A 12,047-nucleotide genomic window follows, 5' to 3' on the forward strand; every position below is an offset into this window, starting at 1 on the left:
CTCACTGACCTATGGATTCATTCATCTATTTATTTATGCCTACTATGTGTCTTATAGTCTTACAATCTATGGATGTCCTATATGTCCCTTTAAAAGTCCATAAAGGCATATATCCTTTTATGTGAAAATTTCTGTTACTTTTCTTGGTTCAGGTGATCACTGGTGACTGGTCAGAACAGATTAGAAGTACAGAGTGAGTTTAGAGGAGGATACTCAATACAGAGGAAAAGAAAGGTGTTCAGCAAAAGAATGCTGTATTTCATCTAATGTATGGTGTCCAGGCATTGAGGCAATCAATCAACAAACATTTAATAAGCACCTAGTGGAAAGAGTAAGAAGACCTAGGTTTCTCAAGTGCAGTCCATGACACATATAGACTATATGACCCTGGGCAAGTAATAACTTCTCAGTACTTCCTATGCAACTCTGTAGAACTCTAAATTGAAGAGAATGTGCTAACCTGAATTGGTCCAAGGGAGTTTTGTTCTGACCAGCCCCTCCTCCTCAGTCTGCCCTCCCCTCTATCAGCTCCCTTCCCCTTTTCTTTCCTTTCTCTCTTCCTATAAATTTATTTATTTATTTTTATTGAATAGCCTTTTATTTACAGGTTATATGTATGGGTAACTTTACAGCATTAACAATTGCCAAACCTCTTGTTCCAATTTTTCACCTCTTATCCCCCCACCCCCTCCCCCAGATGGCAGGATGACCCAGTAGATGTTAAATACATTAAAATATAAATTAGATACACAATAAGTATACATGACCAAAACGTTATTTTGCTGTACAAAAAGAATCAGACTCTGAAATATTGTACAATTAGCCTGTGAAGGAAATCAAAAATGCAGGTGGGCATAAATATAGGGATTGGGAATTCAATGTAATAGTTTTTAGTCATCTCCCAGAGTTCTTTTTCTGGGCATAGCTAGTTCAGTTCATTACTGCTCCATTAGAAATGATTTGGTTGATCTCGTTGCTGAGGATGGCCTGGTCCATCAGAACTGGTCATCATATAGTTATTGTTGTTGACGTATATAATGATCTCCTGGTCCTGCTCATTTCACTCAGCATCAGTTCGTGTAAGTCTCTCCAGGCCTTTCTGAAATCATCCTGTTGGTCATTTCTTACAGAACAGTAATATTCCATAATATTCATATACCACAATTTATTCAGCCATTCTCCAACTGATGGACATCCATTCAGTTTCCAGTTTCTAGCCACTACAAAAAGGGCTGCCACAAACATTCGTGCACATACAGGTCCCTTTCCCTTCTTTATAATCTCTTTGGGATATAATCCCAGTAGTAACACTGCTGGATCAAAGGGTATGCACAGTTTGATAACTTTTTGAGCATAGTTCCAAACTACTCTCCAAAATGGTTGGATTCGTTCACAACTCCACCAACAATGCATCAATGTCCCAGTTTTCCCACATCCCCTCCAACAATCATCATTATTTTTTCCTGTCATCTTAGCCAATCTGACAGGTGTGTAGTGGTATCTTAGAGTTGTCTTAATTTGCATTTCTCTGAATTCTCCAATGACTTGGAGCATCTTTCCATATGACTAGAAATAGTTACAATTTCTTCATCTGAGAATTGTCTGTTCATATCCTTTGACCATTTATCAATTGGAGAATGGCTTGATTTTTTATAAATTAGAGTTAATTCTCTATATATTTTGGAAATGAGGCCTTTATCAGAACCTTTGACTGTAAAAATATTTTCCCAGTTTATTGCTTCCCTTCTAATCTTGTCTGCATTAGTTTTGTTTGTACAAAAACTTTTCAGTTTGGTATAATCGAAATTTTCTATTTTGTGATCAGTAATGATCTCTAGTTCTGCTTTGGTCATAAAGACCTTCCCCTTCCACAGGTCTGAGAGGTAAACTATCCTGTGCTCCTTCTATAACTTCAGGGAAAGAAAGATTTCTGCACCCAGTTCTACACGGGTTTGAGCCAAATCTGATGAGAGGAAGGCTCCAACAGCGCGCGTCCTGATTCCTTATTCCCCACTATGACAACAGGCCTTTCACGCGAGGAGACGGACCTCTTTTGCCTGCTCTTCCTCCCCCTCCCCCCAGGGGTTCCTACGCTGGGAGTTCCTAGCCTGGGGAGCCGCAGTCCCAGCACCCGTCCCTCCTGTGCGCTGGGGCTTGCGGACACACACACGAACGCGAGTCAGTTTCTGTTCTCCGGAAGTTCCCATTCCCGCGGGATGAAGGATAAGATATCTGAGCACAGCCCAAAACGTGCCCTTCCAGACTCCGGGGAGGGACGGTCTCGCTGAGTTCATGGATTGGGGTTGTGACAGTGGGCTCTGGGAATCGGGGGAACAAGGGAATAAGGGAAGGAAGCTGAAGGGCGATACTTGGGTCTGATGTCGGACTCTGGGGAAGTGATTTAACCCCATCATGATCTCCATTTTCTCATCTGCAAAATGGGAATGATGGGGTAGGCAAAGCGCCCTGCAAGCACAAGCTAAATGCCACTCTTGGGGGGGAGGGTAGGAGGACTTTGTGAGGGTGGGGCCTCGGTAAAAAAAAAAAAAAAAACAAAAAACTCGGTAAGAAGCGGCTCCTAGGGGCCTCAATCCGGGGAAAACTTTAAAGTTCACACTTTCCCAAACTCGAAAACCAAGCCCGTAAGAGAGCTTTCGCTAGACGCTAGCGCCTCCGGTGGCCGCGGCGCGGCCGTGTTCTTGTTCGTTTCGTAGGCCCGAATAAAGTTTTCTTCTTTAAAGAAACAGGAAGTGCGTGTCAGGCCCGGGGCAGGCTGGGCCTTCCGGGATGAGGAAGGAAGGCCGGTGGCGGCGATGAGCGATATAGTGGAGAAGACCCTGACGGCGCTGCCGGGGCTCTTTCTGCAGCACCAGGCGGCCGGCGGTTCCGGGGTGCCCAGGGTGTCCGTCTCCTCTCGGCTGGGCAGCCTCATCCGCAGCATCACCGCGCTCACGTCCAAGCACGTAGGTGGCCGCGGAAGGGAGGCGGGGCGCGGGGGCGGCTCCCTCTCAGCCGGGCAGGGCCCTTCCGGGACCCCTCCCCCGGCTGGCTGGTGGTTCTCCGCCGGGACTCCGCTACCTTACCTCTGGCTCATGGGGTGACGGTGCTGCTCTCCGAGCCGGAGACTGCCGGGGAAATGGGAGGGCGGCCTGTCTTTGACTTGGGCGGAGGGGTGTGGGGGGAAGTGGGCCGTGAGCTCCCGGAGGGCGATCGTCAGCCTTTGTTTTCATTCCCATTGCTTAGTACTTAATGGCTACTTAATAAACGTTTGTTGAATTGAATGAAATGGGACTGAGGCCGAGTAAGATCTTGTGAAGTCCAGATTGGAAGGGCTGGAGATTGGAGCCGATTGGCCCATTCCCCCCTGGAAGGAGGAGTGTCGTCTTGCGGACCAACCCGGTTTGATCAGTGTTTAATAAAGGCTCCCAAAGCCGGAAAAATGACCACATGCTTGCCCTAAGGGGAAGAGTGCGAGGCTTTTTGGAGGAAGGAAGAGAGGGAGAAAGGGAGAGAAAGGAGGGAGAGGCGAGAGATACGGAGACAGTATTATGGAGTAGTGCGGTGACTGACAATGGAGCTGTCATGGGCGCCACCCTGAGAAATTCTGCTCGCCAGAAATTTCGCGGGGCATCTCATTGATGCCATAACAACCCTGTAAGGTGCACTAGTGTCCCCGTTTTTACAGATGGGGAGACAGATTTTTGAGGCATCTCTTGACCTCCGATTCCCATCCTCTCCCAACCTCTCAGCTTCCTTGACTATGTTGACTTCTGGTTAGATCTGAGGGCAGGACTGTCTTCGGGCCCTCTTCCCATTTGTATCCTTATTACCACAGTAATAAATGTTTATTTATATTTATTTATTTATACATTATATATATTTATAAATATTTATATATATATTTATAAATATATATATTTATATAAAATAATAAATTATTACTGAAGCTGAAGAAAATCAAGTTACTTGCAAGTAGTAAGAGCTTAAGACAGATTTTGAATTCAGGTCTCTAATTCTTAAGTCCAGTTCTCTTTATTTCTTGCACCCCTAGATATAGGCTAGCATACTGTAAGGCTAGGAGAGAAGCAAAGTGATGTAGGAATATTTGAAGAGGAACCTCTCCTAGAATAATAATAATAATAATTCTGAGAGAGGTTAAGTGATTTGGCGAGGGTCACCCAGCTTGTAAGTGTCTGGGCAGAATCTGAACTCGTCTTCTCATCTCCAAGTCAGCATACTTACCTACTGCAATACCTGGCTGCCAAATGTTCACAGAGCATTCCTGATTTTTCCAATGAGATACCAAATGAGATAAGATATGCAAAATGCTATAAATATCAGCTACTATTATTTGTTAACAAATGTAGTCTCATCTCAGTTCATTAGCATTCAGATAGAAAGAGTTCTTGGGATCCTATTATTCTTTTATGTGCATTGTTCTGTGTACCATTGTGTAGGTGATGATTAACTATTTTGCAGTTTGAATAAAACTTTTTACCAAAAGCTCATCCTCTTTGGGCTGACTGACTCTTTGGGACAAATGCAGTAACAGGCAAGATAGATATCCTGGTTGGACGTGGTTATTATCTCTTTGGCTAGATCTCTGTATTTTGAAGGCTTTTTATTTCAGATAGCTTGGAGATTATTGGTATTCAGTATGGCTACATTTTTTTAAATGTTGCCTTTGCATTTTTCCATATTAATGTTATATCTGGCGGATTGTAGGCAACAGCTTTGTTTGTGATTACATGCCAGTTCTAATAGTTTATTTGAATTCTCACAGATATTTTAAAATAATTTTAATTGTAGTATTGACATTTGTCATCTTTAGTTTATGGAAGATGATGGGCTTCTAATACATAATTCTGGCCAACTGGTTCTATCTGGCTAGATATTTGGTAGGTAATAAAGTATAGGATTAAGATTATTTTAGGACAAAGTTGAAGAACAGTTGACGGTTTCATTGCCCTGGAACTAAAGTAAAAGTAGGAAGGTGGGGAGTATTGTCAAATATGTCTGGAAAAGTAAGTTGAAACTACATTATGGAGGACTCTAAGTGCCAGAATTATTCGCCAATGAAGATTTTTGAACAGGAGAATACCACGGTCAGACCTTTGTATTAGATTGGTAGTTGTCCATTGTACTTGAAGAGAACCAAAATGACACCACTACATTAGAATTGAGTTACATTATGTCCGATTGTGGCTGATCAGACCAACATGAGCTTGGAATGTTCTAATTTTGTGTCTCTCACATTTCTTTTGGGCTAATTCAATTCTGCTTTGTTTATAAAGCACAGCACTTTCTCTGATGAGGGCACAGCATGCTAGGATGGTCCTTTGCCAGTATTTCCCATGTCATACAATCGATTCTAAAGTTCCTAGGAGATAAGTTGAGAGTGTTCCTATATTGCTTTTTCTGACCACCTTGTGACCATAATAATTTTTGTTGGTAAATGTACATTTAGCATTCGAACAGTGTGACCAGCCCAATGGAGTTGTGCTCTGTGCAGCAGAGTTGGAATGCTTGGCAGTTTAGTTCAAGAAAGGACCTCAGTGTCTTGTGTCTTATCCTGCCTGGTGATCTTCAGAATCTTCCTAAGACAATATAGATGGAAGTGATTCAGTTTCTTGGTGTGGTGATAGTAGATTGTCCAGGTTTCAGAGGCATGCATGCATCAATGAGGTCAGGACAGCAGCTTTGTAGACCTTCAGTTTGGTAGTCAGGCTAATACTTTTCTCCCACACTTTCCTTTGAAGCCTTCTAAACAGGGAGTTAGTTCTGGCAGTATGTGTGTCAATCATGTCAACCATGGTCAGACCTTTGTATTAGGAATGTTGTTTTGAAAGAGTAATTTATCTCTCAGATCTGGAGAAGGAAGAAATTTGTGGCCAAAGAAGAGCTTGAGTACATTATTGAATGCAGAATGGATAATTTTGATTATATTAAGTTAAAAATTTTGTACAAACAAAACCAATGCAGATAAAATTAGGAGGGAAGCAATAAACTGGGGGGAAATTTTTTCTATTCAAGGGTTCTGATAAAGGCCTCATTTCTTTTTTTTCTTTTTTTTGTTTGTTTTTTTAAAAAAAAATTTTATTTTGAAAAAAAATTTCTTTACAACATTATCCCTTGCACTCACTTCTGTTCCGACTTTTTCCCTCCCTCCCTCCCCCAGATGGCAAGCAGTCCTATACATGTTAAATATGTCACAGGATATCCTAGATACAATATATGTGTGCAGAACCAAACAGTTTCTTGTTGCACAGGAAGAATTGGATTCAGAAGGTAAAAATAACCCGGGAAGAAAAACAAAAATGCAAACAGTTTACATTTATTTCCCAGTGTTCTTTCTTTGGGTATAGCTGCTTCTGTCCATTATTGATCAATTGAAACACAGTTAGATCTTTTCTTTGTCGAAGAAAGCCACTTCCGTCAGAATACATCCTCATACAGTATTGTTGTTGAAGTATATAATGATCTCCTGGTTCTGCTCATTTCACTTAGCATCAGTTCATGTAAGTCTCTCCAAGCCTCTCTGTATTCATCCTGCTGGTCATTTCTTACAGAACAATAATATTCCATAACATTCATATATCACAATTTACCCAACCATTCTCTAATTGATGGGCATTCATTTTCCAATTTCTAGCCTCTACAACCAGGGCTGCCACAAACATTTTGGCACATACAAGTCCCTTTCCCTTCTTTAGTATCTCTTTGGGGTATAAGCCCAGTAGTAACACTGCTGGATCAAAGGATGTACACAGTTTGATAATTTTTTCCATAATTTCATATTCATATGGAATTTCCATAATTCCAGATTGTAAAGGCCTCATTTCTAAAATATATAGAGAATTGACTCAAATTTATAAGAATTCAAGCCATTTCCACTTGATAAATGGTCAAAGGCTATGAATAAGCAATTTTCAGATGAAGAAATTAAAACCATTTCTAGTCATATGAAAAGATGCTCTAAAACACTATTGATCAGAGAGATGCAAATTAAGACAACTCTGAGATACTACTATACGCCTCTCAGATTGACTAAAATGACAGGAAAAGATAATGCAGAATGTTGAAGGGGATGTGGGAAAACTGGGACACTAATATATTGTTGGTGAAACTGTGAACGGATCCAGCTGTTCTGGAGAGCAATTTGGAACTGTGCCCCATAAGTTATCAAATTTTGCAATATTCTTTGACCCAGCAGTGTTTCTACTGGGTTTATATCCCAAAGGGATATTAAAGGAGGGAAAAGGAACCACATGTGCAAAAATGTTTGTGGAAGCCCTCTTTGTAGTGGCAAGAAACTGGAAACTGAGTGGATGCCCATCAGTTGATGAATGGCTAAATAAATTGTTATATGAATGCTGTGGAATATTATTATTCTGTAAGAAATGATCAGCAGGATGATTTCAGAAATGCCTAGAGAGACAAGAACTGATGCTAAGTGAAGTGAGTAGAACCAATAGAACATTATACACAGCAACAGCAAGATTATACAATGATCAATTCTGATGGACGTGGCTCTCTTCAACAATAAGATGATTCAGATCAGTCCCAATGGTCTTGTGATAGAGCCATCTGCACACAAAGGGAAGATAGTGGGAACTGAATGTGGACCAAAACATAGTATTTTCTTGTTTGCTTGCATTTTGTTTTCTTTTTCATTTTTTATTTCCTTTTGGATCTGATTTTTCTTGTGCAGCATGATATTTGTGGAAATATGTATAGAGGAATTGCACATGTTTGACATATAGTGGGTCACTTGTTGACTGGAGGAGGGGAGGAGAAAAGAAGGAAAAAAATTAGAACACAGGGTTTTATAGGGGTGAATGTCAAAAATTATCCATGCATATATTTTGAAAATTAAACAACAAAAAAGATGAATCTGAGGGGGAAAAAAAGGAATGTTGTTTTGGCATGAAAGATGGGTTGGTGAGCAGTAAGACAGGAACCAAGAATGTCAGTTAGATTATTAAAATACCTCAGGTGAGAGATGATGGAGATGTAAACTGTCACACATAATAATATGTGGAGCACTTAGTTGAAGGATCTTTCAGGTCTTCCAGTGCTTTCTCAGGGAAATAAAATGAAGGGATTTGGGATATATTTATAATTTGCCAAGAAATAGCCAACTTTGAAGTTCTTAGAAAGCAGACAAGTGTAATATTTTTAGTAAATGCATAAATACTAGTAAGTGCTAAATGTAACTTGTACAGGGATAAGCCAAGTCTTCAGGCATTTTATAAGCTAAAAAATTAATTTGCTGTTTCATTATTAAAGGAGAGCTGTCACTGAAGGAATATTGTAGCAATTATACAAAAGGGAGCCTTAGAAAAGACACCAGTTAGGAGTTTGTTTCATACCTGAAAATCATTATTTAAGGATTTGATGTGTTGGTAAATTACTTCTTTTTACTCAAATGTTTAATAAAATGTTGTTCTGTCCTTCCTTATCCCTCTCAAAGTGGAGGAAATATTATATCCTGCATTTGTTGCTAACAAAAAAGAACAGACTGAAGAACAAAACATGATCTTAAGAGTTTCTTTCTAGCAAAGAATTTGTATATTGATACATTATCCTTTATGTATGTAACTGCTGGAAATTGCCATCTTCAGTCCTCCTGATGTATATGTGGCCACTGGACCGAGATGGCTCTGGAGGGGAAAGTGAGGCGGGGGTCTTGGCACAATCCTTAAATCTTAAATCTAACTCACCTGCATGTCATGGCCCTTTTCAAGAACAAAGGACAAACAACAACTGACTGATTAGTGTAAGGAAACAAAGCACAAAATACGGGAGATACATTCTCACCAGAAGTATTTGCCATTGTTGGGGAAGAAGTGCTATCTAATGTTCAGGTGGGGTAAGGGTTCAGTGAAGATGATGTAGTCCTCAAGATGCACCCCTTTATGAATCATGTGCTGACTGCATTAAGTGCCAGAATATTATATTAAGTTGATTTATTTATTAGATCCATGATTATTTGAAAGATTGGCATTTTACAATTCATATGGAAAGATCAAATGGAGGAATAATGTACATTATCTAGACTAGGTCATAGAATTGGATGTCAGTCTACTGGATCAGTAAATTTATATATATAATATATATATATGATCATATTAGTATCAAAGATCTGGAAATTAAGAAAAGTGCTATCAGTTGGAGAATGACTGAACAAAGCATGTTATATGAATATAATAGAATAGAATACTATTGTGCTATAAGAAGAGATGAAATAGGACAGGTTCAGAGAAATCAAAGAAGACTTACATGAATCTATAGAAAGTGAATTGAGCAGCACCAGAACAATTTATAATATAAAATATAAAAGATCTAAAGATCTAAGAACTTTTTTTAATCTATTTTTGGGAAGGGAGGGAAGTTGTATATGAGAGGAAAATACATGTTTGTTAATAAAAAAAGTTTTAATAAAAAAAAAAAAGAAAGGAGAATATTGGCAAGTAGACAATGAATTGGGCCCAAAATTGAGTAGGAGGGAGAGTGTGGGCTCGATTATTTTTATAGGAAATTACATGATACTTTTATTTGTCCCAAGCTATTACACAGTACAGATCCTTAACTTATTTGTTTTTAAATACTAGTGTTCTTCGAGTGCAAAGAATACTTCTGGCTTCAAAGAATCAATAGTTACAGGTGATCCAAAGGACACATGGTTAGGCTGTAAGTGTCTATTTAATGGTCCATAGACAAATGGTATGAGGGATATATGAGAAATATGTCCCTGGCAAAGGATCATGGCAACCTAACTTTAGAGCTGGAAGAAACCTTAGTGATCAGAGTTTAATCCTTTCTTATTGCAGATGAGAAAACTGAAAGCAGAGAAATTAAATGCTTTTTCTAAGTTTTTCTCTGGGAAAGCTTGGTCATTAAAGTTACATGGACTTGAAGAAAAATTCTTCCATTGCATATACACTATGTCAAGATTTAAGAAAACATTTCTCTTTTTCTTTGCAGACATAGTGGACTATAGATATGAACATATACTCATAAATACTTTATTAATCTGCTTTTATTCTCATTTAGTCTTTAAAAACTTCTTTAAAAAACTGCTGGGAAAATTGGAAATTAATATGGCAGGAACTAGGCATTGACCCACACTTAACACCATATACCAAGATAAGGTCAAAATGGGTACATGACCTAGGCATAAAGAATGAGATTATAAATAAATTAGAAGAACATAGGATAGTTTACCTCTTAGATCTATGGAAGAGGAAGGAATTTATGACCAAAAAAGAACTAGAAATCATTATTGATCATAAAATAGAAAATTTTGATTATATCAAATTGAAAAGTTTTTGTAAAACAAAACTAATGCAGACAAGATTAGAAGGGAAGCAATAAACTGGGAAAACATTTTTACAGTCAAAGGTTCTGATAAAAGCCTCAATTCCAATATATATAGAGAATTGACTCTAATTTATAAGAAATTAAGCCATTCTCCAATTGATAAATGGTCAAAGGATATGAACAGACATTTCTCAGATGAAGAAATTGAGACTATTTCTAGCCATGTGAAAAGATGCTCCAAGTCATTATTAATCAGAGAAATGCAAATTAAGACAACTCTGAGATTCCACTGTCAGATTGGCTAGAATGACAGGGAAAGATAATGCAAAATGTTGGAGGGGATGTGGGAAAACTAGGATATTGATACATTGTTGGTGGAATTGTGAATACATCCAGCCATTCTGGAAAATAATTTGGAACTATGCTCCAAAAGTTATCAAACTCTGTATACCCTTTGATCCAGCAGTGTTACTACTGGGCTTATATCCCAAAGAGATCTTAAAGAAGGAAAAAAGTCCTGTATGTACAAGAATGTTTGTGTCAGTCCTCTTTATAGTGGCCAGAAACTGGAAACTGAGTGGATGCCCATCAGTTGGAGAATGGCTGAATAAATTGTGGTATATAAATATTATGGAATATTATTGTTCAGTAAGAAATGACCAGCAGGATGATTTCAGAAAGGCCTGGAGAGACTTACATGAACTGATGCTGAGTGAAATGAGCAGGACCAGGAGATCATTATATACTTCAATAGCAATACTATATGATAATCAGTTCTGATGGACGTGCCCCTCTTCAATAATGAGATGAACCAAATCAGTTCTAATAGAGCAGTAATGAATTGAACCAGCTACACCCAGTGAAAAAACTCTAGGAAATGAGTATGAACCACTACATAGAATTCCCAATCCCTCTATTTTTGTCCGCTTGCATTTTTGATTTCTTTCACAGGTTAATTATATACTATTTCAAAGTCTGATTCTTTTTGTATAACAAAATAACTGTATGGACTTGTATACATATATTGTATTTAACATATACTTTAACGTATATAACATGTATTGGTCAGCCCCTCTGGGGGAGGGGGTAGAGGGAGGGAGGGGAAAAATTGTAACAAAAGATTTTGCAATTGTCAATGCTGAAAAATTACCCATGCATATATCTTATAAATAAAAAGCTATAATTAAAAAAAAATACTCATTGGATAGAATAAAAGATGAGAGGGGATTTATTTTTTAAAAAACAGTGATATAAAAACAAGAGGATTTAAAGTTCATATTTTGTGAAAACAATGTGTTTTCTGTTTTCCACAAAATCATTTGTGCATGGAAAACATTACAGTGATGAATCCATTAATATTATGGAATATTATGCAGAAAGGAATGATAAATATGAAGGTTTCAGAGAATTCTCATAAAATAAGTATGGAAAATTTTTTAATGAAATGATATGGAGTAAAGTTAGCAGTACTGGGAGAACAACCTAATATATTTTCAATACTATTTTATTTTCCAAATATATGTAAATGTAGTTTTCAGCATTTGGTAAGACTTTGTGTTCCAGAATTTTCGACCTTTCTTACTTAGATCCCTCCCTTCCCAACACCACAAAGCAATCTGATATAGGTTAAGTGCAATTCTTTTAAACATAAGAGAACAATATATACATAACTACAGTAATGAAAATGAAAAAGAAAACTCAAAGGAAGCAGAGCTCGGAGTAAC

The 12,047-nt window shown here is 38.2% G+C and overlaps 1 protein-coding gene across 1 annotated transcript in view; it reads left to right on the plus strand.

The window, feature by feature from the left end:
• The first annotated feature begins 2,703 nt into the window (after positions 1-2,703).
• AP4E1 (adaptor related protein complex 4 subunit epsilon 1) overlaps positions 2,704-12,047 on the plus strand; it is a 94,492-nt gene continuing 85,148 nt past the window's right edge. The window contains exon 1 of the mRNA XM_031955195.1: positions 2,704-2,963. Within this exon, the coding sequence (XP_031811055.1) occupies positions 2,814-2,963 (150 nt within the window). The 5' untranslated portion in view covers positions 2,704-2,813. The remainder of the gene's footprint in view (positions 2,964-12,047) is intronic.

The sequence above is a fragment of the Sarcophilus harrisii genome, chromosome 2 (assembly GCF_902635505.1).
Source record: "Sarcophilus harrisii chromosome 2, mSarHar1.11, whole genome shotgun sequence".
Lineage (NCBI taxonomy): Eukaryota > Metazoa > Chordata > Mammalia > Dasyuromorphia > Dasyuridae > Sarcophilus > Sarcophilus harrisii.